This window comes from Tinamus guttatus, unplaced genomic scaffold (assembly GCF_059628265.1).
Source record: "Tinamus guttatus ecotype Peru unplaced genomic scaffold, ASM5962826v1 Tinamus_guttatus_pri_ptg000332l, whole genome shotgun sequence".
Classification (NCBI taxonomy): Eukaryota; Metazoa; Chordata; class Aves; order Tinamiformes; family Tinamidae; genus Tinamus; species Tinamus guttatus.
Window position 1 is genome coordinate 828067 of NW_028288866.1, and position 25962 is coordinate 854028.

Sequence of the window (25962 nt, forward strand, 5' to 3'; positions counted from 1 at the left end):
CCTCAACAGCCCCCCGCCCTGCCGGCTGCGGCCCCTTTAAGAGCCCCCGCCGCCAGTGGCCCTTTTAAGACCCACCCCCAGGCGATCGCCCTTTTAAGGCTCCCCCCCACCCGCGGCCCCTTTAAGGCCCCCCCCGCGGGCGGCGCCGTGGTGCGCGCCAACCCGCCGCGCCGCGCGGGGGACAATGGGGCGGGGGCGGCACCACTCGCGCGGCGCGGGGGGGGCCGGGGCGGGCAGGAAGCGCCGCCGCCCCGCCCCGCCCCGCGCCGCCGGGGCGCGCTGAGGCGGCTGCGGCCTCGCTCGGCGCCACCGGCAGCGCCCTGCGAGGGGCCGGGAGCGGGGCTGCCCTGGCGGCGGGGGGCAGCGAGACGGGGGGCAGCCCGGGAGGCGGCCTCGAACCCGGGTCCTCCGGGCGGCGCCGCGGCGGGCCTCGAACCCGGGTCCCCCCGAGGGGCAGAGCCGGGGGTGCAGCCGCAGGGTCGGCTCCCCCGGAGGGCAGAGCCGCGGGGCGGCCTCGAGCCCGGCGCCCCCTGAGCGGCTGGGCCGGGGGGGCAGCCCCGGCGCCGGGTCCCGGCCGGGCCGGGCCATGGCCTGCAGCCTGAAGGACGAGCTGCTCTGCTCCATCTGCCTGAGCATCTACCAGGACCCGGTGAGCTTCGGCTGCGAGCACTACTTCTGCCGCCGCTGCATCACGGAGCACTGGGTGCGCCAGGAGCCGCAGGGCACCCGCGACTGCCCCGAGTGCCGCCGCACCTTCGCCGAGCCCACGCTGGCGCCCAGCCTCAAGCTGGCCAACATCGTGGAGCGCTACAGCGCCTTCCCCCTGGACGCCATTCTGGGCGCCCAGCGCAGCCCCTTCCCCTGCAAGGACCACGAGAAGGTCAAGCTCTTCTGCCTCACCGACCGCGCCGTCGTCTGCTTCTTCTGCGACGAGCCCGCCGTGCACGAGCAGCACCAGGTCACCAACGTGGATGACGCCTTCGAGGAGCTGCAGGTGGGCGCCGGGGCCCGTGCGGAGCGCTGCCCGCCGCGCGGCTCCTGCAGCGCTGCCTCCTCGCCCTCCTCCTTGCCGTCCCCTTTCGGGGCTGCCCCCCCGGCCGGGATGCTGCCGTCTCTCCGTCTGTCCATCCATCTGGAGCTCCCGAGCGCGGCTCCCTTGGGATGCTCCCGTCCGTCTGTGTATTCCCATCCGCAATGCTGCGGGATATCCCGTATGCACTGGAGTGCTCCCCCCGCAGCGGGACCCCCTTAGTCCCCATGCCCCATGGACCCAAGGGCCCCGTGTCCTCCTTGAGGAGGCTCCCCCCATCCCGGAGCTTGCCGAAACGGGGGCTCATCCCGCAGGGAGCACCCGCAGCCCCATCCCTCTGCTCTCCAGCTCCGCTCCCTGCTCCGCACCCTCTTCCCACCCCTCGAACAGTGGCTCCCTGCCCCGCTCCCGTCTCCGTATCCCATTATCCAAGTGGCACGGCTCTGTGTCCCGGCTCCGCTGGCGGGTGGCTGGGATTCAGACCGATGCTTGCAGTGGAGCGGGACATGGGCTGCCGCTTCCCGAAACGCGGAGCAGGAGAGCCGCTGTCCCAGCCCGCGCGTGCGAGGAGCCCCCATCCCGAGCCCCGCTCATCCCTGCCAGCCGGTGGCTCCCGGGAGCCCCGGGAGAGCCGTGCCGGGCTCTCAGCACCTCCTGCCCTGCAGCGGGAGCTCCGGGAGCAGCTCCAGAGCCTGCAGGAGAGCGAGCGCGGCCACACCGAGGCCCTGCACCTCCTCAAGCGGCAGCTGGCCGACACCAAGGTGAGCTCGGAGCCGCGGCGCCCGCTCCCGTGGGAGCGCGTTCCCCGCGGGAATGCGGCTCCCGGCACGCGCAGCGTTGGCTCTGCCGCCAGACGCCCTCCCTGCCGCTCGCCAGCCTGATTTTCGGGAGCCCCGGCCTGCTGGAGCCACAGAGACTCCCTCTCCAAGAAAGCCCCAGACCCCAAACCCTGCTTTTTCCCCTCATATTCCCATTTTTTTCCCTTTCCCGTGGCTCCGAGCCCTCCTGGCATGCTGATGAAGCCATACATCAGGCTGATTGCTGCTCTGTCCGTGTGCTCTCCCAGCTGCAGCACTCCATCCATCACTCCCTGCAATTTATTTCTTTACGAGCTGCTTTTAAATAGCTCCTCGTTCTCCCTGCTTGCTTAGGAGTCATGGGGAAGGGACCGTTTATTTGCAGCTGGGCTCCCATCTTTGGGAGGGAAAAGGGAATGACACCCGTTAATGCACCAGCAGGAGATTTGGCATGGGAACGTATATATATATTTTCCCCACCCTGGTGTTAAAAAGCAGAAAAAAAGTTAAAATAAGGTTTTGAGCATTGCTGGGAGATGAGTTTTTGAGGGTTTCGCTTAAATGGGGGGATTTGGGGAGGCCCCAGTGAGGACCTAGGTAGCAGAGCACAGGTTACCGCAAATCCGCATCCCAGCGCTGCCCTGCATCCCGCTCGGAGCTGCGCTCCGAAAGCCCCAGGCGCTTTTGCGGCGGGTGGCGGCTCCCTGGGCAGGTTTTCCCTCTGAAATGAAGCTCCCAACCACGGGAAGCAGCGGGCGGAGAGGGTCTTTTCCCAAAGAACTGAAGCGCTGCGAGCGCCTGACGCCCCCCGCGCGCCCGCAGTCGTCGGCCAAGAGCCTGCGGGTGACGATCGGGGAGGCCTTCGAGCGGCTGCACCGGCTGCTGCGGGAGCGGCAGAAGGCGATGCTGGAGGAGCTCGAGGCGGACACGGCGCGCACGCTCACCGACATCGAGCACAAGATCCAGCGCTACAGCCAGCAGCTGCGCAAGGTGCAGGAGGGCAGCCAGATCCTGCAGGAGCGCCTGGCCGAGGCCGACAAGCACGTCTTCCTGGCCGGCGTCGCCTCGCTCTCCGAGCGGTGCGTGGGGCTCGGGGGACACGGGGGGCACCCGCGGCGTCCCCGCCGAGCTCACGGCGCCGCTCGGTCCCGCAGGCTCAAGGGCAAGATCCACGAGACCAACCTCACCTACGAGGACTTCCCCACGTCCAAGTACATGGGCCCGCTGCAGTACACGATCTGGAAGTCGCTCTTCCAGGACATCCACCCCGGTAAGGACGCGCGGATGACGGGATGCGGGACGCGGCGGAGCGCGCGGGGCTGACGCGCCGTCCCCCTCGCTCCGCCAGTGCCGGCCGCGCTCACGCTGGACCCCGGCACGGCCCACCAGCGCCTCATCCTCTCGGACGACTGCACCATCGTGGCGTACGGCAACCTGCACCCGCAGCCGCTGCAGGACTCGCCCAAGCGCTTCGACGTGGAGGTGTCGGTGCTGGGCGCCGAGGCGTTCGGCGCCGGCGTGCACTACTGGGAGGTCGTCGTCTCCGAAAAGACGCAGTGGATGATCGGGCTGGCGCACGAGGCCGTCACCCGCAAGGGCAGCATCCAGATCCAGCCCAGCCGCGGCTTCTACTGCATCGTCATGCACGACGGCAACCAGTACAGCGCCTGCACCGAGCCCTGGACGCGGCTCAACGTCAAGAGCAAGCTGGAGAAGGTGGGCGTCTTCCTGGACTACGACAAGGGGCTCTTGATCTTCTACAACGCCGACGACATGTCCTGGCTCTACACGTTCCGGGAGAAGTTCCCGGGGAAGCTCTGCTCCTACTTCAGCCCCGGGCAGAGCCACGCCAACGGCAAGAACGTGCAGCCGCTGCGCATCAACACCGTGCGCATCTAGCGCCGCGCGGGGGGAGCGAGCGGCGGGGACGGGTGTCCCCCCCCGGCCCCTCCGGTGTTTTCGGAGCCCGGCCGCTCCGTCTCTGCCGTCCTGGGCTTCCATGCGGCCGCCGGCTCCGGCTGCTGCGCGCTCCGTGGGCTCCGGCCGCCGCAATAAAAGGGTGGATTTGGGCCCCGGGGAGCTGGGTCGGTGGCGCCGATTCCTCCCGGGTCTGGGGGGGAGTCTGACGAGCTGTGGGGTGCCCGGAGGGAGGAAGGGGGGTCATTGAGGTACTGGGGGCAGCGGGATGTCACTGCGGCACTCAGAGGAGGGGGGAGGAAGAGGGAGGCACTGGGTGGCAAGGGGGGTTCTTGGCACTGCAGGGAACGGGGACACGGGGGCCACCAGAGGGCCCTGGGAGGCACTGGAGGGGCAGTGGGGACACGGGATTCTCTGCAGGAACCTAGGGGTATGGGATGCACTGAGGAAGACTGGGATGCAGGGGAGGGGGGTGCTGGGGATCCTGGGGTGCATTGGGGGGATGCTGGGGCACAGTGGGGAAAACTGGGAATACAGGGATGCCATGGAGGGGACATGGGTATGCAGTGGGGGAGACACTAGGATGCACTGGGAGGGGATGTGGGGGACCCTGGGATGCCCTGGAGGGGACCCTGGAGAGGTGTTGGGGACACTGGGGTGCCCTGCGGGGCTGCTTGGGACACTGGAATGCAATGGAAGGGACAGTGGGATGCATTGGGGGGTTGCAGAGGACACTAGGATGCCCTGGGGGGCTGTTGAGGACACTGGGTTGCAGTGGAAGGGGCACTGGGATGCCCTGAGGGGCTGTTGGGGTCACAGGAATGCCCTGGGGGGCCGTTGGGGACACTGGGTTGCAGTGGAAGGGGCGCTGGGATGCGCTGGGGGCTGTTGGGGACAATGGGATGCCATGAGGAGCTGTTGGGGACACTGGGATGTCCTGGGAGGACTGGGGGCTGTTGGGGACACCGGGATGCGCTGGGGGCTGCTCCCCCTCCCGCCCGCCAGGCGGCGCCTCTCGCTGCCGCGCGGTCCCGCCTGGGCGCTCGCTGGCGGCGCATGCGCGCTGGCGACCGCACCCCCCGCGCGCCGAGCTGCGCCTGCGCACCCCGCCCCGGCGCCCCCCCCCTTCCGGCGCAGGCGCCGTGAGGCCCGAGCGGCCGAGGGGGGCCGGGCCCGCGGCGCCATCTTGGGCCGGGCAGCGGGGCCGCCGGTACCGGAGCGGGGTCGGGGGGCGCGGGGGAGCGGCACGGGGCCGCCGGGGGGCTCGGAGGGGGCTGCGGGGCGATTGTGGGGCTCCGGGAGGGCTGTGGGGCCCAGGCGTGGCGGGGGCTGCCGGGGGGCTGCGGGGCTCGTAGGGGGGTGTTACGGGGCTCGGGGGGTCTGTGGGAGTCATAGCGGGGAGATACCGGGCTCTGGTTGGGGTGTAGGTGTCACCGGAGGGTTATGGGGCCATCTGTGAGGCTCAGGGGGGTCTGTAGCAGTCATGGGGGAAAGATACGGAGCCTTGGCTGGGCTGTAGGTATCACTGGGGGGTTATGGGGCCCGTGGGGTGATCCGTGGGGCGCAGGGGGGTCTGTAGCAGTCATAGGGGGAAGATATGGGGCCCTGGCTGGGGTGCAGGTGTCACTGGGGGAGGTTATGGGGCCCATGGGGTGATCCGTGGGGCGCAGGGGGGTCTGTAGGGGTGCCGGGGACAGTTGCGGCTCCGGCAGCCGTAAGGGATCCCGGGGGTAGCGAGGCCGGAGGGCAGGAGCTGGGGGCAGCCCTGAGGCACCGTGCCGGCGGCAGGCGCGCGGCCGCCCCGCAGCCATGGAGCCGAGCGGCGGGCGCCGGGAGAAGCCCAAGGCCAAGGAGGCGGCCGCGCGCCTGGAGAAGGCCAAGCAGAAGTCGGCGCAGCAGGAGCTGAAGCAGCGGCAGAGGGCCGAGGTGAGGGGCCGCCGCGCCGCCCCGCGCGCCGGGAGCAGCCTCCCCTTCCTCTGCCCCGTCTCCTTCTCCCCGCGCAGATCTACGCTCTCAACCGGGTCATGACGGAGCTGGAGCAGCAGCAGTTCGACTCCTTCTGCAAGCAGATGCAGGCGTCCGGGGAGTGACACGCTCCGCGTCCCGCCGGCATTCCCTCCATCCCTGCTCCTCCCTAGCCCGGTGCCGCCTCTTTTCTAACATGTTCTCTATTTATTACCTTGTTTTGAAAAACAGCGTTTGGTTTGTTGTTTTTTTTTAAATAAAAACCGTGGTTATTCCACCCGTATCCTTGCCACACGAGCGGCACGGCGGGCTCCGTGCACGAGGGTTGCGCTGTCGGCGCTGCTGCTGTCCCCTCTGTGCCTGCTGTGGGGACGCGGCAGCGGAGCGGAGGGGACGGGGAAGCGCTGGGAACGTTGCGGCACGTTGAGCAACGCGGCGCTTGGCACCGCGAGCAGCCCCGGCCCCCCGGCGCTGAGGTTTAGCCACGAGATCTGGCCGGATTCCGCCGCGCGGCGCGTCCCGAGCGCCAGCCGCGCTGGCTCCGAGAGCTGTCCCGAGGAAGGCGGCCGCGGCCAAGGGCTCCTCTCCAAGGAGAGGCCGTTCCCCGGCCGGCCGGCGCAGCTGCGCGTGCCGGGCGCGCTGCCCGCGGAGCCGCCGCGGGGACGGCGACGCAGCTGCGAGCCGGGCGCCGCTCCGGGGGCTCCCGCCGGACACCGGCTCCGGCCGTGGCGCCGGGTTTGGCCTTCGCTTCCTTCCTCCGCCCCCGCGCTCGGCCCCGCTGTCCCGGCGCACACAGACTCGCACGTGGCCGCGCCGGATGTTTCTCCTCCATGTTTATTTATTTCCAGAAAGTTTGAACTGCTGGTGGGTTTTCTTTTGTTTCGAGTCCCGTTTTCCTTTGCCCTTGCACTCCGTCTCACCCCATGGAGCCAATGCAGGAAGGGGAGGCTACGCTCTCGGGATGCATTTCCCTACGGTGCCGAGTGGGAAACAAATCCCCGAGCGCTCCCAATGCCTCGAGGTCGGGATTTAAAAGAGCTGGGGCTGCCCGTCACCCTCTGGAAACCCGGGTTTCTCCCTAAACGGGCCCGGGGCGGGGACGCCGTCCCCTCATGCCACCTTCTCCTGTGGGTGATTCCCCATTGGAGCTGGGATTTTGTAATAAATTACTTGGTGCATCGTCGTGGCGAGAGGTTTTGGGGATTGAACCCTGGAGGGAAGGTGGGATGGGGGAGTCCCTTGGCCTCCTTTGCTCTTCTGCTACCAGGGAGGTCCGTTACCCGCTCCGAAGGGTCGGGATTGCGGAGACCAACCCGGAGGGTGCCGGACACAGGCTCCTTCCCGCAAGAACGGAGTTATTCCGCTTCCTAAACCCGCTAACGGACTCGGCGTTTCCGCAGGGATCCGCGCTCCGGATGCGCGTCCAGAAGAGGCGGAGGGGACGCGGCGGCCGGGGGCGCTCGGGGCGGCGACACATCCCAGCGCCGGAGAGCGAGGAAGGCCAAAGCTTTACTGAGCACGGGGCACCCGGGGGCGGCGCGCGGCGCCGGGGGAGACGTGGGGCCCGGCCGGCGGCCGCCGCCGCTCACACCTTGCAGCTCCACAGCGCGAAGGGGAAGAAGATGTAGGAGGTCGCCCAGGCGAGATAGTAGAGGGAGAGGACGGCGGCGGGCGAGAAGAGGACGGCGGCGACGCCTGCGGGGAGCGACGGCGTGAGCGGCCGGCCCCGCGCCGCCCCGCGCCCGCGCGCCCCGGCGCTCACCTCCGGCGTAGACCAGCTTCTTCCAGAGCTGCGACTCGAGCACCTTGTCGTGCGGGTAGAAGCCCTGGTCCACCATGAAGAGGATCATGACGGTGGCGGCGACGCGCAGCAGCGTGAGGTGGCCGCCCGTGAGCAGCGAGGTGCCCGCCAGCAGCGCCGAGGCGTAGGGGCACGGCAGCCCGCGGTACGTGAAGGGGATCCCTGGGATTTGACCCCAAACGGGGAGGATTAACCCCAAAGCCCCTTCCGTAGCGGCTTTATCCTCACCGCGAGCGCATGCGGCATCTCGGGAGGACGCTCCCGCCGCATCCATAGGGAAAAGGACGGGAAAAGGGTCTGGCCGCGGGGCCGTACCGCTGGAGAAGAAGCAGAGGCGCGCGAGGACGGCGAGCACGTAGGCGACGGCGAGCAGCCCGTCGAGCAGCCCGCGCGTGCGCAGCAGCAGCGCCGTGGCCAGCCCGAAGGAGGTGAAGTCGGCGAAGTCGTCCAGCTTGGCGCCTGCGGGAGCGAGCGGCAGCGTGAGCGGCGGCGTGAGCGCCCGGCTGCACCGCGCGGCGCCGCGCGCGGGGACGGGGCCGCTCACCCAGCGCCGAGCAGGCGTCGAGCTGCCGCGCCACGGCGCCGTCGGCCAGGTCGAGCAGGAAGCCCACGAGCAGCAGCCAGCACGAGTAGTCGTAGCGCCTGGCGGGAGCGAGCGCGTGAGCCCGGCGGCGGGCGCCCCCGCGCTCGTCCGTCCCTTTCCCTCCTCGTTTCGCCGGGAGCGGCGCGCGGCGGCGCGCTTACCCGTTCACGCTGCAGAGCACGGAGGAGAGCCCCATGATCAGGTTGGCCGTGGAGAGCGCGTTGGCGGCATTCTTGCGGACAAACTCCAGAGCCCGCGCGCGGCTCGCCTGCTCGCTCAGGACCAGCTTCTTGGTGTGCTGCAAGGCACCTGCGCGGCGCGAGAGGCGCCGTGAGCGGCGCCCCGGCCGGGCGCGCGGCCGCCGCCGGCGCGGCCGCCACCGCGGCGAGCGCGTCGCCGCCGCCGCCGGCTGCTCCTCCGTCACTCCCGCAACCCGGGAAAACCTCCGCGAGCCGAAACGCAGCGTTAGCCAGGGGTGGGGAGCGGGGCAGGACGGGAGGGAGGATGGGGAGGCCGAAAACATGAAAAAAAAAAAGAAAAAGGAGAAAGAAAAAAAAGAGAGAAAAACCAAACCCAAGCTTAGAGTAAAAGCCAGCCCCCGTGTTAAGCTCGATTTGCTCTTATATACCTATAGGGCTACTCTTTAGAGAAAGTGTTAAGGGTCATGTCCTACTAGTGTGTTTTGCGCCCTGCCTTGGACGTGTTCCCAAAGCCAGGCAAGTTCATGAGATGCTTCATCTGAAAGGAAAACAGCAGGTCAGAGCAACACAGAAAGCCACAACGCGCCGCCGGGAGGCTCCCCCCGCCTGCGCGGAGCCCCCGGGGCCGCCGGCGCGGCCGGGAGCGGGACGGGACGGGACAGCGCGGGGGGTTCTGTTTCTCTGTGCTTCCTTCTCGCGGCTCCCGCGCCCTCGGCGCTGGTGGGAAGCGCCGGCGCGAGGCCGAACTTTGGCCACCCGGCTCTGCGGCCGCGCACGGAGCTGCGGCAGGCGCGAGCGCGGTGCAAAAGTCCGGCCCGCGGGGCCGGCGGGCGAGCGCGGTGCCGAATTCTGCAGACTCGGCTCCTTTCTGGCGGGAGCCGCCTCCCGCCGCGGCGCTCGGAGCGCGGCCGAGGGCGCCGGCCTCCCGTCGGCGCCTACCGCGGCAGCGGGTGCTGCACGAGCCGGCGCGTTTCCCCCCAAAAACCGCCCCCGTGCCAGCGCGGCGCTCGGTCACCTTCTCGGCCCCCGGCGGCTTCGCGCCGGGCCGCACGCTCGCAGCTCGGCGCAAGGGTGAGTTTGCTAAAAAGAAGAAATAAAATGGGGGCGAAATCCCCGCTCAGAGCCTCCCTCCCTCCGCGGCCGCCGGAGCGGCCAAATGAACCAGGTGCCGCGGAGAGCGCGGTGCCTATTCCGGGGGGAATGACGGCAGCGCCGAGTGGGACGGTCCGCCCCGCCGCTGGCTCCGGCCGCCCGCGCGTTCCCGGCGCTTTTGGCGGCGCTGGGGCCCGGTACCGACCCCCTCCGCGGCCCGCGGGTCTTGCCGGCGCCTCCCGGGTCTTGGTGGTGCCGGTGGCCGCTCCCGGCGTCACAATGGCCCCGCGCGGCCATTCCGCGGCCTCCCGGCGCCCCTTCTCCCCGCTTTTGCTGGCGGGATGGGCGCACCGCGGCCGGATCCGGCGCGCCAAGACCCGTGAGCCCCTCGCGTCCCCCGTTTACAGGGATGGAAAAGGGCTCTTGGCCTCCTCCGCGGTGGCTCCGGGCTGGAATGGCTCTGGGACGGGGCTTCTCTTCGTTAGCTCCCACCTAACGAGGGCGCTTGGCCCGTGGTGGCCCTCAGGGCTGCGTCGTCCCCCTTCCCTTTCCCTAAGGGCCGCCGTGCGCTCGGCATTGCCCGGAGCCGCCGAGCGCCCTCGCTGCCTCCCGCGCCGCCTTTCCCCCCTTATTCCCCATGGGGAAATTCCGGCGGGACTCACCGACCGGCGGCGACACCATCCACATGGCAGCGGGCGCGCGGCTCTGCGGGCAGGTGCGAAGGGGAGCGCGCGGGGCGCGCGCGGGCGCCGCATTATATAAGGAAAGGCTTCGGCGGAGCCGGCTGAGTCACCCCGGGGGTGGGTCCGGGCAGAGGCCGCGGGGGCTTTCGGAGGCTCCTGGCACCGGCGGCCACAGGGGAGGAGCCGCTGGGGCCCCGCGGTGGCGCCGGGGGGGACACCCGGCACCCGGCTCCCCGCCGGGGTCACGGGCGGGGGGCGCCGATAAGGAGCCGCGCGGGGGCTCGTGCCGGCGGCACCCGGCCAAAGGTCCCCGCAGCGGCGAGGGGGCCATAAAAGTTGATAGGGCCCCGCCGCGAGCGCATGATCGCCCCGGGGATTTTCCACTGGGCTCTGTCTCGCCCTTCGGCCGGGCCGGCGGCTCTGCAGGGGGGAGCGCCGGACGCCTGGGCCCCCTCCGGGGTGCCCGTCAAAGGGGTCTTTGTTCCCCCGTTGCGAGGCGACGGCGGCGGGAGGAGGCGGCGGGCGCCCTCGGGGATTTTCCACCGCCGCGGATTGGCCGCCGTGGCGGCCGCGCTCCGGGCGTCCCTGCGGGACCTGCGCGCTGCTCCGTGCGCCCGTCCGGCCCTGCGGCACTCGGGCGCCTCCAGGTGTGTCCAGGTGTGTCCAGGTGCAACCAGGCTGGGGCCCATCCACGCCGTGTCTGGGCACGTCTGTGTGTCCAGGCCCTTAGAGCCCAAGCACGTCCATGCCCATCCCTGTGGTGTCTGGGCATGCCTGTGTGTCCATTCCCCTAGTGCCCAAGAACGTCCATGCCCATCCCCGTGGTGTCTGGGCATGCCTGTGTGTCCATTCCCCTAGTGCCCAAGCATGTCCATGCCCATCCCTGTGGTGTCTGGGCATGCCTGTGTGTCCAGGCCCTTAGTGCCCAGGCATGTCTGCGCCCATCCCCGTGGTGTCTGGGCACATCTGTGTGTCCATTCCCTTAGCACTCAGGCACATCCGTGCCCATCCCCGTGGTGTCTGGGCACATCCGTGTGTCCATTCCCGTAGTGCCCAGGCATGTCCATACCCATCCCCGTGGTGTCTGGGCATGTCTGTGTGGCCATTCCCCTGGTGCCCAGGCATGTCCGTGCCCATCTCCGCAGTGTCTGGGCATGTCAATGGGTCTTTCCCCATGGTGCCCAGGCATGTCCATGTGTCCGTCCCCAAGGCCTGGAAGTTTCCAGACCCGGGGCAATCCCTGGGCTTGCCCCATTCCCGGCGAGCCCGGCCCCTCCGGCTGCAGGGAGCCGGGCGCGGGTGCCCACCCGGCCGCTCCGGCTGTTCCTCCAGTGCCACCTGCTGGCAAAGGGAGCCGGCCTGGCCGGGGCCGCATCGGGCCACGCCAGCCGCGCATGTGCCTGCACGTGCATGCGCACCAATGCAGCTTGCTTGTGCACGCATGGCAGTGCCTGCACACACACTTGCATGCGTGTGCAATATTCCTGTGTATGCAATATCCACACGTATGCAATATCCACATGCGTGCAATATGCAAGTGTGTGCAATATCCACACATGTGCAATAGCCGTGTGTGTGGAACATCTACACACGTGCAATATCCACATGCATGCAATATCCACACACGTGCTATATCCACACATGTGCAATATCCACATGCATGCAATATCCATGCACGTGCAATACACACATGTGCTATATCCATGCACATACAATATCCACGTGCGTGCGTGCCTCTGCTGTGCGTATGTGCGGAGAAGCGTGTGCACACGCGCAACCCTGCAGCGTGCATGTGCACAAGCACAGCTCTGCCTGCACGCTTGTGCAAGCTGCGCGTGCTTGCGTGACCGTGCGCGTGCACGCAGCCATGCAACGCGCCCACAGCGCTCGCACCGCAACACAGAGCACACGGGAGCGCACGCAGCCAGGACCCGGATTTATTCGCCCCGCCGCCACTCAGTTGCTGCTCACAACCTGCAAGAGAAGCGAGCGGCGCTCAGGAGGGACGGCGTGAGCACCCGTCCCCGTCCCCGCGCGCTCGTCCCCGTCCCCGCGCGCTCACCTCGTCGATCCAGTCCGTGAAGGCGGAGACGCGCGTGAACACGGTGGGTTTCTGCAGCGTGTTGCAGCCCAGCGAGGACACGAAGCTGGCGACGCCGTGGACCTCCCAGCTGCCGTCGGCCGCCGGGCAGTTGAGGGGGCCGCCCGAGTCGCCCTGCGGGGACAGAGGCGGCGCGAGGGCTCCCGCGGGTGCCCGTGTGTCCCCCCCGCCGCTGTCCCCACGCGTGCCCCGCAGTGCTCACGTTGCAGCCGGCCTCCTCGCCGCCGCCGGCGCAGATCATGGTGCTGCGGATGTTCAGGCTGCCCCACCAGTCGGGCTGCGTGCAGCGCTCGTAGGCCACCACGGGCAGCAGCGCCTGCTGCAGCGTGTCCGGCAGCGGCCCCCCGGCTGCAGGCCGGCGCCGTCCGTCTGTCCGGCCGCCTCTCCTGCCGCCGCCCTCGCAGGGATCCGGCCAGCCCCACGGATACCCACCCCAGCCCTCCGGCCACCGTCTCCCCATTCTTCCTTCCTCTATCCCTGCAGCCCCCCCTCCTTCCAGCCACCCACCCAGCCATCTCTCCATCCATCCTCCCAACCCACCCTTCGTCCACCTCCATCCTCCCAGCCCTCCTTCCTCCCAGCCCTTCCTCCATCTCCATCGCTCCACCTCTCCCTTTCTCCATCCATCTCCACCTCTCCATCCATCTCTCCATCTTCCCAACCCTCCCTCTACCTCCACCCTCCCAGCCCTTCCATCTCCACCCCTCCATCCCTCCACCTCTCCCTGCCTCTCTCCATTCCCATCCACCCATTCCTTCCCCTCTTCACCTCCTCATCCCTTCATCTCCCCAGCCCTCCATCCTCCCATTCCTCCATCCATCTCCCTCCATCCATCTCCCTCCATCTCCATCCCTCCCTCCGCCCCATCCCTCCCCGTCCCCCGGCCGCGCACGCACTGGAGAGCCGTCCCCAGCCGCTCAGGTAGCAGGGGTAGCCGTCGGGCAGGACGTCGCCGTCGGGCGGCAGGCGCCCGATCTGCACGCCGGGCTGCAGCTCCGCGGGCTGCGACAGCTTCAGCAGCGCGATGTCGTTGCTGCGGGGCCGGGCGGGACACGGCTCGGCACCGGGGACACCCGCGGCACCGGGGACGCCCGCGGCGGCGACGTCCCCGCGCGCCGGCCCCGCGCTCACCCGCAGGACAAGCAGGAGCTGAGCCACCCGGGATGCACGAAGATGTCGTCGTCGTTCACAGGGATGCGCTGCTCCGAGGCCGCGGGCACCGTCAGGTCGTGCGCGCCCAGCACCACCTCGTAGGTGCGCGAGGAGCTGCGGGGAGCGGGGACGCGTCAGGGGCAGCGGGGACGGTGCTGCCAGCGCGGGGGCTCCGTGCTTGGTGGCACCAAGGTGGCAGGTGCTGCAGCCATGCTAGGTGCTGCACCCTGTCACCACATGGTGCACCCTGTCACTACACGGTGCACCCCATCACCATGCCATGCTTCCTGTCACTGCACCATGCACCCTGTCACCATGCAGTGCATCCCATCACCACACTGTGCACCCCATCACCATGCCATGCACCCTGTCACCGCGTCATGCACCTCGTCGCCACGCTGTGCGCCCTGTCAACACACTGTGCACCCTGTGACTGCACCATGCACCCTGTCACTGAGCCATGCAGCCCACCACCACACTGTGCACCCCGTCACCATACCGTGCACCCTGTCACCGAGTCATGCACCCCGTCACCACGCCATGCACCCCGTCACTGTACCATGCACCCTGTCACCATGCCATACACGCTGTCACCGTGCCATGCACCCTGTTGCTGCATCCTGCTCCCTGGTGCTACCCCCTGCTCCCCATAACTGCACCCTGCACCCTGCCACTTCGCCTTGCACCCCGTCATTGCATCCAGCACCCTGTCACTGCACCCAGTTCCTGCACGTGGTCACCGTGCCCTGCACGCTGTCACTGCACCCTGCACCCCAACCCTGTGCCACATCGCTGCACCCCATTCCTACACCCTGTATCCGCACCCCAGTGCCGATCCTTGCACCCTGTCCCTGTGCCATGTCCCAGCATCGCTGCACCCTGCCCTCCTGTCCCTGCACCCTGTGCCCTGTCCCTGCACCGTGTCCCCCACGCCGTCCCCGTCCCCGCGGGGCCACTCACGAGATGCAGTGGGCGGCCGTGATCACCCACTGGGGCGCAATGAGGCTCCCGCCGCACGTGTGCCGGAAGGTGCCGTCGCGCTCGTACTGCAGCGAGATCTGCACAGCCGGGGGACAGGGGGACACAGGCGGCTGCCACCGGCCCCGCGGGGCCACCGCGGTCCCCGGTCCCTGCTCCGCTGTCCCCGGTCCCTCACCTGCCAGGGCCAGGTGTGGGGCTCTGCCTCCTCGCCGTTGACCACCCGGGGGGCGGCCGCGGTGCGGCCTGTGGGGACCCGCGTCAGCGCTCGGCACCGACGTGGTGGCACCGGATGGTGGCATTGGGGGTGGTGGCACCGGGGCGGGGGTGCCCGAGCGGGGCCTTACCGGGGGCGGCCAGCAGCAGGGCCAGCAGCAGGGCCAGCGTCGGGGTCATCATGGCGAGTGTGGCCCTGGTGCCACCGTCACCGCTTTATATCAAGCCCAGAGAGGGGCGGGGGGCCCGGGAACCAAGGGGACCGGGGCCACCTGGGGCCAGGGCCTGGGAGCGGCGCAGGTGGCAGCCGGGGGACAAGGACGCGGCCAGCGGACAAGGACGCGGCAACGGGGCCTATGGGCCCCCGTGCGAACCCAGCCTGTTGTCCCCTATGGCTGCTGTGCCCCTGTACCCCCTATAGTCCCCCATACCCCCCGACATCCCCCATAGCTGCTGTGCCTCATATGTCCCCTGTACCCTTGTACGTGATGTGCCCCCGTAGCCTCCTATACCCCCTGCTGCTGCTGTGCCCCATGTGCCCCCTATACACCCATAGCTCCTATAAACCTATAGCCCTCTATATCCCCCATAGTCCCCTATATTCCAATGGCCCCCAATACTCCCCATAGCTCTCTATATCCACTATAGCTGCTGTGCCCTGTGAGCCCCTATACCCTCAAAGCCCCTATACCCCTATAGACCCCTATACCTTCATAGATCCCTATATCCCTATAGTCCCCTGTACCCCCATAGACCGCTATACCCCCACAGCCTATATACTACAATAGCCCCTGTACCCCCATAGTCCCCTATACCCCCATAGACACCTATACTCCCATAGCCCCCCATACCCCCATAGCCCTATATCCCATAGCCCGTATACTCCCATAGCCCCCTGTACCCGCCATAGCCCCCTGTATGTCCGTAGACCCCCATACGTCTATAGACCCCTACACTCCCCATAGCCCCCTATACCCTCATAGTCCCTTATAACCCCATAGCCCCCTATACCCTCATAGACCCCCATGCCCCCATAGCCCCTATACCCCCATAGCCTCCATATCCTCATAGATTCCTATACCCTCATATTCCCCTGTACCCCCGTAGCCCCCTATAACCCCCATAGACCCTTATAACCCCCATAGACCCCTATACACCCCATAGCCCCTTATAACCCCCATGGCTCCCTGTAGCCTCCAGAGTCCTATACCCCTATAGTCCCTATGCCTCCACAGCCCCTTCTACCCCACCATACTCCCCTATACCCCCTCATAGCCTCCTATACCCCCATAGACCCCTATACCCCCCGTAGCCCCCATACTACCATAGCCCCTATACCCCCATAGACTTCTATACCCCCCTATATCCCCATAGCCTCCTATACCCCCATAGACCCCTATACCCCCATAGACCCCTATACCCCCCGGTAGGCCCCTATACCCCCCCGTAGCCCCCTATACCCCCATAGCCCCTATACCCCCATAGCCCCCTATATCCCTCGTAGCCCCCTATAACCCCCCCACCCCCTGGCACCCCCCTTGCCCCCGGTGCCCCCGGTGCCGCCCCCATCCCGGTCCCACGCGCCGCGCGGAGGGGCGGGCGCGGGAAGGGGGGGGGGTGGTTTCCCCGCCCCACGCGTGTCCCCCGCCCCGCCCCCGTCCCGCCCCCCGGGCGCGGGGCGGGGCGGGCGGCGCGCGGGACGGGACGGGGCGGACGGGACGGGACGGAGCGGAGCGGAGCGGAGCGCAGCGGCCATGGGGGGCCCGCGCGTCCCCGCCGCGCTCGGCGCCCTCCTGCTGCTGGCGCCGCTGCTCGCCGTGAGTACCGGGGGGACCCGCCTGGGTGTCCCGGCCCCCCACGGCCATGGGGACCCCGCGGGGACGGGGGGGCCCAGCGCTGTGCCCCGCCTGCCCGGGGACTTGGGGACCCCCGCGGACCGCGGGGGTGCGGGACTCCCAGCTCCCTGCCCTGTGCTTGGGGGCGTTGGGGATCCCCATGGACCGGGGCGATGCCGGCACCCTCCTCGGCGCCCCATCCCATGGGGAGTTGGGGACCCCCAGGGGGATGTGGGGCCCCAGCACCGTGTGCCACCCGCGAGGGGGTTTGGGGACCCGCATGGACCGGGGGGATGTGGAGACCCTCCTCTGTGCCCCATCCCAACAGGAAACCCCAAGCCCAGGTTGGGGGCTTTGGGGTCCCTGTCACCCGGCTCCATCCCCTAAGTGATTCTGGGTCCCCCATGGACCAAGGGTATGTGGGACCCCCAGGACCCTGCCCTGTCTCCTAAGGGCTTTGGGGACCCCGGTGGACCCGGTTGATGTGGGGCCCCATCTCTGTGCCCTGTCCTATCCAGGGCTTGGGGACCTGCATGGGTCAGGGGGATGGGGGTCCCGGCACCCTGCCCCATCCCATCGGAGAACGGGGGCCCCCATGGAGACATGGGGTCACCCAGAATTGGGATGGGGGGATTCGGGCCCCAGCCCCTGTGCCCCGTCCCCTAGGAGCTGTGGGGACCCGACGGACCAGGGCCACAACGTGGAGCCCCCCAACGGAATTTGGGGTCCCCCTGCACAGCAGGGATGGGGGAGCCCCTTCCCCCCATCAGGGCCAGGGGGTCCCCTTGGGGTGTCCGTCCGTCCGTCCCCACCCCGGCGTCCCGCCGTCTCCCGCTCCGGCTAAATTTAAAGGGTGACAGGGACAGCACCCGGCACCCGCCCTTAAAAATAGCTGTCCCAAAATAGGGCCCCGGGGGGCTCCCGGCGGGGTCCCCCCGTCCCTGCGTCCCTCGTCCCTCCGTCCAGGCCGTGCGCGGGGGCGGTTTTGGGCCGGGACTTCTGCCCGCGGCCGCCCCGAGAACAGAGGCCCCTTTTTGCTCGGGGCCGCGCTGGCACCGCCGCGTCCCCACCGTCCCCCCGCCCCCCCGCCCGGGGTCCCGCGTCCCCTCCCCTGCCGGCCCCGGCGCTGTGGGGACGTCACCGCCGCCCTCAATGTCCTGCCGGCACCGGGTGACCCGCGGGAGCCCCGGCAAGGGTTAAAGCTGAGGGGGGGGAGAGGTCAGGCCAGGAATGTGTGATAAGATCGCCAGGCCTCGGGCGAGCGGGCACCCACGAGTGTGACCGTGCACCCACGAGTGTGACCGTGTACCCACGATGTGACCGTGTACCCACGCGAGTGTGACCGTGCACACGCGTGTGTCACCGCGCGCCCGCGCGCGCAGCCCCGCGGCTCGGCCACGCGTCCCCCCTCCCGCCCTGGTCCTCCCCCCTCCCGGCACCGTTTTCGCCCCGTCACTGATTTCTTTCCCAGCTCCGCGGTCGCCCATGGCCAAAGATGGCCAGGAGGAGGAGGAGGAGGAGGAAGGCGCCGCGCCAGGACGCCTGGGCCCCTCCAGCTCTGCCTGCCTGCGGCGGGGGGGAAGAGGGGTGCCAGGGGAGGGGGCAGCTGCCCCCACCCCCCCCTTCCCAGGGCGTTCCCTTGCCCCCCGACGGCTGCTATTCCCAGCTGGATAAATTAGGCAATCGGGAGCGGGGAGGAATGCGCCTGGCGGCGAGGGCGCGCGGGGCAGCATCCATCCTCCTCCTGCTCCGGCATGGGGGGGCAAGAAAAAACGGGGAGAACAGCCAGATCCCTTTGCAGCGTGCCGGGATTTGGGATGCCTTTCCCGGCCGCCGCAGCAGCCGGAGGGGGGACGCCCCGTCCTCGCGCCTCCGCAGGAAGCGGCCGGGAAACACGGCCGGGAAACACCTTTCGGGGCTGGAAGCTGCCGCGGCCTTGGGAAACAATAGCCCGGGGGGCTGTCACCACCGCCCCGGCGGCGGCGCCGGGCGGCCGCTTCCTGCTTTTCCGCTGCATCCCGGCGCCGGCCCCGGCGCTCGCTCGAGGTCCCGGCGAAGCCCACGTGGCGCCGGCGGACGTGACAGCGGGGCCGGCGCCTCCCTCCTCTTCCTCGCCTTCCTCCCTGGGCAGCCCCAAGGGCGCCCGTCGGATATGGCGGGAATTTTGGGCCGGCCAGTGGAAAAACTGAGGAGCGCCAGCGTCCGGCCGGGCATCCTGCCCGCCCCGCGCTGGGATTTTCCCTCCCCCCGCTTTTCCCCATCCCGGGAATTTTGCTTGGGAATGAGGCCGTGGGGGGGAAGTTTGCAAGGAGTTGGCCCCGGCAGCGGGCCCAGGCGTCCGGGGTGATGCCAGGGGTCCGGCGAGCTGTTTCCGGTAACCCGATCCGGGTTCATTCCCGCTCCGCCGGCGGAGGGGACAGGTGTGCCCGGCCCCCACGCCCTCCCCGCGCGCAGCTGAGCCCTGACCCGCTCGCTGCACGTGTGGCCGGCTGCCGCGGGGGTCGTGCCTCAGTTTCCCCAACGCGCCCACCCCCCAGCCCCCACAGCCGTGCCCGGAGCCGGGATATTTTGGGGGAAGCAGGAGGGGGGGCACCGTCTGGTGCCTGTCCCCGCCAGCCTGGCCGGGGCCCAGGCGTCCTGGGCACGGCGCCGCGCTGGCATTCGCGTGCCCCCCCCCCCATCCCATCCCGCTCCCCCTCGCCCGGGGCGGCCGTGGTTTTTCCCACCCTTTGTGGCGGGTAAATCCCGAGCGATCCCCCCGCGCCGGCCCCCGCGCCCGCTCTAATCCGCCCGCGCTTGTTTGCACAGCAAATTGCTGCCCCGACGGATTCCTCGGCCTGGCTACCGGGGGGGGTCCTGGCGGCTGCACCCCCCCCAGCCTCCCCCCGTTGGTGTGCGGGGCAGTGGGTGCAGTGGGGGGGTGCGTGCACGCGTGGGAATGCCGGGATGCACGCATGGGAATGCTGGGATGCACGCGTGGGAATGCCGGGATGCACGCGTGGGAATGCTGGGATGCACGCGTGGGAGCGCCGGGATGCACGCGTGGCAGTGCAAGTGCGTGTGCAAGCGGCCCCGTGAGCGCGCGTGCAGCCCTGCATTGGTGCGTGCACGGCCGATATCGGTGCACTCACGCAGCACTGCACGCACGCACATGCAGCCCCGTCCTGGTGCATGCGTCTGGCAGTGCAAGTGCGCGTGCAACAGCACACATTGGTGCATGCACGTGGCAGTGCAAGCGCACGCACGCAGCACCACGCGGTGCACACGTGTCAGTGCAAGCGCGCATGCACAGCGCGTGTCGGTGCAAGCATGCAGCAGTGCACGCACACGCGCAGCCCCACACGCTGCAGGCATGCAGCAGTGCAAGCACGCTCAGCTCCACGTGGTGCGTGTGTGCACACACAGCCCACGCCGGTGCACGCGCGCAGCGGTGCAAGCGCGCACACGTGTCCCCGTGGTGCACGCACGCAGCGGTGCAAGCGCCCACATGTGTGCACGCACGCAGCGGCGCACGCCGCGCTGCAAGCAGCCCCGCACGCAGCAGCGCGGCCGCGCCGGCCCCGCGCGCTGCCGTCCCCCCCGGCGCGGCGGCGTCCCCGGGGCAGCTGCGCGGCCGCGGGCGCAGGAATGCGGTGGGCGGCCGGCGGGATGAGCTCATCGCCCGCGCGCCGCCCGCGCCGCCCATGACTCCAGCGCGCAGCTATGCGGCCGCGGCGCTTGCCAGGCGCCCGCGGCGAGCGCGCGCCCTCAGCCGCCTCTGCCCCCTGTCCCCGCGCAGGTGGCCGCGGGCCGGCGCGACGCCTCCTTCCCCGAGGACACCGAGGCGGACCGGCCCGGCGGCGCGCGCGGCCGCCGCTACTACGCGCAGCTCTCCGATGACGAGGACCTGCTGGCCGATGAGCCCTCGGGCGGTAGGTGCCACGTGGGGCCACCGCGGTGCCACCCGGGCACCCGGCCGCCAGCGGCAGCTCACGGGGGTCCCTTTTGCAGATGGCAGCGGCGAGGACGGCAGCGGCGCCAGCTCACTCGGCGGCGCTGACGTCCCCGGCTTGGTCGTGGCCGGCGGCGAGCTGGAGCCCACGGGTAAGCGAGCAGCACGGGGACGCCGGGATGTCACCTGGGCGCGCTGCCACCTCTGTGCTCATCCTCTGCTCTGTCCTGGCCTCTCTTCTTCCTCCTTTTCCTCCTCTTCCTCCTCCTGTGTGCGGCAGCAGCGCCCAGGCCGGCCGGCATGGTGGGGCCGGACGATGATGGCCCACTCAGTAAGTGCTGTGGGTGGCACCGGGACACCGCGGGGACCTCGGGGACAGTGCCAACCCTGTCCCCGTGTCCCCTCCGCAGTCTATTTCCGGGCACTGGTGAACTTCACCCACAGCATCGACTACAGCGCCCGGCTGGAGGATGCCGCCTCTGAGGAGTTTCGGGAGGTGGCCGAGGCCGTGGTGGACACGGTGAGCACCTGGGGGTGACACAGGGACAGGGACGTCCCCAGGGGACCGCACTGATGTCACCTCCTTCCCTCCTCGACCGCAGCTGGAGTCCGAGTACTACAAGATCCCCGGCGAGCAGGTGGTCAGCGTGGTCTTCATCAAGTGAGTGCCGCAGCGCGACGCGGTGACGCCGGCGCGCGGGGTGATGCCGGGTCCCCTCCCGGTGCCCACACCGGGTCCCCTTCCTGCAGGGAGGTGGCCGGCTCCGTCTTTGTGGAGCTGGACGTGGGCTCGGAGGGCAACGGCGACGAGGAGCAGATCCGCGAGGTGCTGCGCGCCGTGGTGGCCGCCGGCTCCATCGCCTCCTACGTCACCTCCGAGGAGGGCTTCCAGTTCCGACGGCTCGGCACCGGTGAGCAGGGGGACAGCGGCCACACGGCTGCTGGGGGTGGCACCGGTGGGATGCACCGGCGGGATGCACCGGCAGCGCGTGGCACCGGTGGCGGCGGTCGCGCCGGCGCGGTGCCGGCGCTGAGCGCGCTCTCCCCGCTCGCCGCAGTGACGCCGCAGCGGCGCGCTTGCAGCGCGCTGGAGTTCGCCTGCGGCAGCGGCGAGTGCGTGGAGGGCTCGTACCGCTGCGACCGCCGGCCCGACTGCCGCGACGCCTCGGACGAGGAGGGCTGCGGTGAGACGGTGCACGAGCCCCGTGCACATCCCAACCCGGCGGGTGTCCCCCTTCCCCGGTGCCCTCGGGCGCTCTCCCTCCGCCTTCCCCTCACGCTCTGCTGACCGATGGCTCCCCAGGTCCCACGGACGTGGCGGTACCGGCCACTGCGCCGCCGGCCACCACCACGCCGCCGGCCACCAGCACAGCGCGCATGGCCACCAGCACAGCACGTGCGGCCACCAGCACAGCGCGTGCGGCCACCATCCGCCCAGTGGCCACGGTGCTGGCCGCGGTGCCGTCGCGGTGCCGCCCCGGCGAGGCGGCGTGCGGCGACCGGCAGTGCGTGCCCCGCGACTACCTGTGCGACGGCGAGCGGGACTGCGCCGACGGCAGTGACGAGCTGGGCTGCGGTGAGCGCCCGGGGGCAGTGGGGACGGCGTCCTTGTGTGGGGACGGTGACGGTGACACCGTGCTGGCACCTGCAGGGACCCCCACGCCCTGCGAGCCCAATGAGTTCAAGTGCCGCAATGGGCACTGCGCCCTCAAGCTCTGGCGCTGCGACGGCGACAACGACTGCGGTGATGGCTCCGACGAGACCGACTGCCGTGAGTGTCCCCGGCGGCACCGCGGGCACCGCGCCGGGTCACCCGGCTGGCGCCGACGCTGCCACTGCCCCATGCCACAGCCACCAAGGCGCCGGGCGACACGTGTGGGCCAGAGCAGTTCACGTGCGTGTCCAGCCGCAGCTGCATCCCCGCGAGCTACCAGTGCGACGAGGAGCCCGACTGCCCCGACCGCTCCGACGAGGTCGGCTGCGGTGAGTGCCGCGAGCGCCGCGGGGACGTGCGGAGGGCGCTGCGGGGGGCAATGCCCGCAGCAGGGCCGGCATCCCGTGCCAAACCCGGTGCTGCGCCACGCACTGTGCTGGGACCCGGCTGCAATGCTGGATGCGGTGCTGGACCCCGTGCCGGTCATGGCGCGGCACTGAGCACGGTGATGGGTGCAATGCTGGGTGCGATGCTGGCGGCAGTGCCGGGACCCCGTGCACGGCAGGGAGGAGGCCAGACCCTGTGCCGGTCACGGTGCCACACCGGGAGCGGAGCTAGGAGCCGCGCTGGGCGCAATGCCGGAACCCGCGCCGGTCACGGTGCTAGGAGCCGTGCACGGCGAGCAGGACGCTGGCCCCCGCGCTGCTCGCGGTGCGCGCGGGTGACGCGTGTCCCCCGCAGTGCCCCCGCAGGTGGTGACGCCGCCGGCCGAGGCGGTGCAGGCCGTGCCGGGCCAGACCGTGCGCTTCACCTGCGTGGCCACCGGCGTCCCCACCCCCATCATCACCTGGCGCCTCAACTGGGGACACATCCCCGCCAGCCGCAGGTGCCGGGGGCGGGGCTTGCGCGGGGGGCGGGGCTTGCGCGGGGGCGGGGCTTGCGCGGCGCTGGGCTCGCACGGGTTGGGGCTTGCGTTGCCGGTGCGGAGCCCGCAGCAGTGGGCGGGGTCACTGCTGGGGGTGGGGCTTGTGCCTGGTGGGAGGGGCTTGTGGTGGGAGGGACTTAGAGATTGTGGGAGGGGTTCGCAATGGAGGGGCTTGAGGTGGTGGGAGGGGCTTGCAACGAGGAGGAGGGGCTTATGGTGGGAGGGGCTTGTAGCAAGGGGTCTTGCAACAAGGGTGCGAGGTGGTGGGAGGGGCTTGTGGTGGGAGGGGCTTGGAGATTGTGGGAGGGGCTCGCAATGGAGGGGCTTGCAACGAGGAGGAGGGGCTTGTAGTGGGAGGGGCATGCAACGAGGGGGCGTGGCCTACCGTGTGGATTCTGGGGGTGACGGTGTCCCCCGCTCCGGGGCAGGGTGTCCATCGTGAGCGAGAAGGGCCAGGGCACGCTGACCATCTGCGACGTGAAGGAGGCCGACCAGGGCGCCTACACGTGCGAGGCCATCAACGCGCGCGGCATGGTGTTCGGCATCCCCGACGGCGTGCTCACCGTCACGCCGCCGCGCGGTGAGCCCCGCGCGCGTCCCCGCCGCCGCGTCCCCCGCGGCGTCCCCTCCGCCCCGCGCTCACCGCCCTCCCGCAGGGCCCTGCCCCGCCGGCCACTTCCACCTGCCTGCGGCCGGGCGCTGCCTGCCCTGCTTCTGCTTCGGCGTCACCAGCGCCTGCCACGGCGCCGGCCGCCACCGCCACCGCATCGAGCTCCGCTTCGACCGCCCCGGAGATTTCAAGGGTGAGCATCGGGGAAATGCCGCGCCGTGCCGGGCGGCAGCGCTGGGCTGTGCCTCATGCCCGTCCCGTCGGTGCCAGGCGTGAACGTGACGGCGGGGCTGGCGGCGCCGCAGCTGCGCATCGACCCTGGCGCTGAGGAGTTCCAGCTGCTGGACCTGTCGCGGCACTTCCAAGCCCGCGAGGCCGCCTGGGCGCTGCCGCAGCCCTTCCTGGGCAACAAGGTGAGCGGCCGTCACGGCGCGGGGACAAGGGGACGGCCGTGGCGGTGATGGCAATGCCAACCCTCTACCCGCGGGCAGGTGGACGCCTACGGTGGGATGCTGAGCTACACCGTGCGCTACCACCTGGGCCGGGGGCCGCCGGAGCCAACGCAACGGCCCGACGTGGTGCTGCTGGGCGCCCGTGGCAAGCTGCTCTCGCGGCCCCGCGCCGAGCCCGCCCGGCCCGGCGTCTTCAACCACCGCCGCGTGGCCTTCACCGAGGTGAGTGTGGGGGCCACCATGGGCAATGGGGATGGTCTTTAGTGAGGTGAGTAGGGTGGTCTCCATGGGGAGAGGTGGATGGTCTTCACTGAGGTAGCAACTATGAGGGGATGTGGCTGGTCTTCACCAACTTGGGCATGGTGGCAACCATGGGTGGGATAGGTTGGTCTTCACTGTGGTGGGAACGGGGGTCTCCATGGGGAGACGTGGCTGGTCTTCACTGAGGTGGGTTTGGTGGCCACCATAGGGGGTTATTGACTGGTCTTCAGCGAGGTGGGTACGGCGGCAACCATATGGGAATGTGGTTGGTCTTCACTGAGGTGGTCACCACTGGGGGACATGGGTGGTCTTCACTGAGGTGGTCATGGTGGCAGCCACAAGGGGAACGTGGATGCTCTTCACTGAGGTGGTTACAGTGGCCACCATGGGGGAATGCAGTTGCTCTTCACGGTGGTGGGCACAGTGGTGGCCAAGCTTTATGGCAACCCCATGCTGGGCCCCTCCGGACCTGCTGTCCCCATTTGTCCCCACAGGACGAGTGGGAGGACGAGACGGGCGCTGCGGTCAGCCGGGAGCAGCTGCTGCTGGCGCTGCAGGACGTGCGGGGCCTGCTGCTGCGGGCCGTGTATGACGGGCGCCAGGCGAGCGCCGGCCTCAGCGCCGTGGCCATGGAGGTCAGCGGCGCCGAGGACGCGGGGCTGGGCCCGGCCGAGGCGGTGGAGCGGTGCCGCTGCCCCGCGGGCTACGCGGGGCTCTCGTGCGAGCGCTGCGCCGCCGGCTTCGAGCGCCTGCCCCACGGGCCCTACCTGGGCGCCTGCTCGGGCTGCAGCTGCCACGGCCATGCCAGCGCCTGCGACCCCGTCTTTGGGCACTGCCTGGTGAGCGGCGGCGCGGGCACGGGGACGCGGCGCGGGTGGGAGACGCCGCGGGCGCTCACACCGGCGCCCGTCGCAGAACTGCCAGCACAACACGGAGGGCCCGCGGTGCGAGAAGTGCCGGGCCGGCTACTTCGGTGACGCCACGCTGGGCACAGCGGGCGCCTGCCGGCCCTGCCCCTGTCCCTACGCCGAGCCGGGGCGCCGCTTCTCCGAGTCCTGCTTCCTCGACACGGACGGGCAGGCCACGTGCGACGCCTGCGCCCCCGGCTACGCCGGCCGCCGCTGCGAGAGGTGCGTGGCCGGGCCGGGGTGGCGCGGGGCGGGCGCTGGTGGCACCGTCCCAGCGCGTGGTCCTTCCCCGTCCAGGTGTGCGCCTGGCTTCGAGGGTGATCCCATCCAGCCGGGAGGGAAGTGCACCCCCATCGGTGAGTGCCGAGGATGGGGATGGGGAAGGGGATGGGGACAGGGACGAGGGCAGGGATGAGGGTGAGGACCATGACGGGGATGAGGATGGGGGTGAGAACAGGGTCTGGGGTGAAGATGGGGATACAGACAGGGATGCGGAAGAGGACAGGGATGTGGGCGATGAAGGTGAGGACAGGAATGGAGATGGGGATGAGGATGGAGGCGAAGACAGACACTGGGAAGGGGATGAAGATGGTGGGGGGTGGTACAGGGATGAGAACAGGGACAGGGGTAGGAATGGGCGCAGAGCCTGGGATGCAGTGGGGTACATTGGTGGGGACAAGGACAGTGACAGTGACAGGGGCACGGCCAGGTGCCACGGCTCACCCCCTGCTGTACCCGCAGGCCAGGAGATCGTGAAGTGTGACGAGCGTGGCGGCCAGGACACCGAGGGCGGCACATGCCGCTGCAAGGTGGGTACCCGGTGCCCGCTCCTCCGGCACGGGCACCCCTGCGGTGTGGGCGACCGGCCGTT

The 25962-nt window shown here is 69.9% G+C and overlaps 5 protein-coding genes across 10 annotated transcripts in view; 3 read left to right on the forward strand and 2 right to left on the reverse strand.

Moving 5' to 3' along the window:
* The first annotated feature begins 548 nt into the window (after window positions 1-548).
* On the forward strand, window positions 549-3739 carry LOC104573805 (E3 ubiquitin-protein ligase TRIM62). The gene is made up of 5 exons (XM_088529568.1): window positions 549-994; window positions 1696-1791; window positions 2650-2906; window positions 2982-3097; window positions 3176-3739. The coding sequence occupies exons 1-5, from the start codon at window positions 587-589 to the stop codon at window positions 3724-3726; spliced, it is 1428 nt and encodes a 475-aa protein (XP_088385694.1). The 5' UTR covers window positions 549-586; the 3' UTR covers window positions 3727-3739.
* Window positions 3740-4873: 1134 nt separating this feature from the next.
* On the forward strand, window positions 4874-5834 carry SVBP (small vasohibin binding protein). Its single transcript, XM_088529594.1, has 3 exons — window positions 4874-4954; window positions 5533-5670; window positions 5748-5834. The coding sequence occupies exons 2-3, from the start codon at window positions 5554-5556 to the stop codon at window positions 5832-5834; spliced, it is 204 nt and encodes a 67-aa protein (XP_088385720.1). The 5' UTR covers window positions 4874-4954; window positions 5533-5553.
* A 1365-nt stretch (window positions 5835-7199) lies between these two features.
* TMEM269 (transmembrane protein 269) lies at window positions 7200-10106 on the reverse strand. Of its 6 annotated transcripts, XM_088529583.1 has the most exons (8): window positions 10048-10106; window positions 9309-9373; window positions 8722-8831; window positions 8255-8402; window positions 8055-8152; window positions 7826-7969; window positions 7472-7672; window positions 7200-7404 (listed from the first exon to the last, which is right to left on the reverse strand). In XM_088529583.1, exons 4-8 carry the CDS (start codon window positions 8287-8289, stop codon window positions 7295-7297), a joined length of 588 nt encoding a protein of 195 aa, XP_088385709.1. In that variant the 5' UTR covers window positions 8290-8402; window positions 8722-8831; window positions 9309-9373; window positions 10048-10106; the 3' UTR covers window positions 7200-7294. The 6 variants fall into 6 exon arrangements, with proteins under 6 accessions (XP_088385709.1, XP_088385711.1, XP_088385708.1 ...); XM_088529585.1 differs by lacking the exon at window positions 10048-10106 and having other exon boundaries at window positions 9309-9374; XM_088529588.1 differs by lacking the exon at window positions 9309-9373 and having other exon boundaries at window positions 7288-7404; window positions 8787-8831; window positions 10048-10072.
* Window positions 10107-12024: 1918 nt separating this feature from the next.
* On the reverse strand, window positions 12025-14698 carry CELA3B (chymotrypsin like elastase 3B). The gene is made up of 8 exons (XM_088529487.1): window positions 14647-14698; window positions 14478-14545; window positions 14282-14379; window positions 13310-13435; window positions 13066-13202; window positions 12372-12517; window positions 12125-12283; window positions 12025-12042 (listed from the first exon to the last, which is right to left on the reverse strand). Exons 1-8 carry the CDS (start codon window positions 14696-14698, stop codon window positions 12025-12027), a joined length of 804 nt encoding a protein of 267 aa, XP_088385613.1.
* A 1542-nt stretch (window positions 14699-16240) lies between these two features.
* The window catches only part of HSPG2 (heparan sulfate proteoglycan 2), a 30144-nt gene continuing 20422 nt past the window's right edge, over window positions 16241-25962 (forward strand). The window contains exons 1-19 of the mRNA XM_088529595.1: window positions 16241-16332; window positions 20129-20261; window positions 20341-20433; window positions 20692-20801; window positions 20884-20942; window positions 21032-21192; window positions 21340-21507; window positions 21696-21857; window positions 21933-22052; window positions 22133-22264; window positions 22677-22821; window positions 23289-23440; window positions 23517-23663; window positions 23741-23883; window positions 23962-24144; window positions 24678-25022; window positions 25099-25313; window positions 25389-25447; window positions 25833-25900. Of these exons, the coding sequence (XP_088385721.1) occupies window positions 16270-16332; window positions 20129-20261; window positions 20341-20433; window positions 20692-20801; window positions 20884-20942; window positions 21032-21192; window positions 21340-21507; window positions 21696-21857; window positions 21933-22052; window positions 22133-22264; window positions 22677-22821; window positions 23289-23440; window positions 23517-23663; window positions 23741-23883; window positions 23962-24144; window positions 24678-25022; window positions 25099-25313; window positions 25389-25447; window positions 25833-25900 (2658 nt within the window). The 5' untranslated portion in view covers window positions 16241-16269. The remainder of the gene's footprint in view (window positions 16333-20128; window positions 20262-20340; window positions 20434-20691; window positions 20802-20883; window positions 20943-21031; window positions 21193-21339; window positions 21508-21695; window positions 21858-21932; window positions 22053-22132; window positions 22265-22676; window positions 22822-23288; window positions 23441-23516; window positions 23664-23740; window positions 23884-23961; window positions 24145-24677; window positions 25023-25098; window positions 25314-25388; window positions 25448-25832; window positions 25901-25962) is intronic.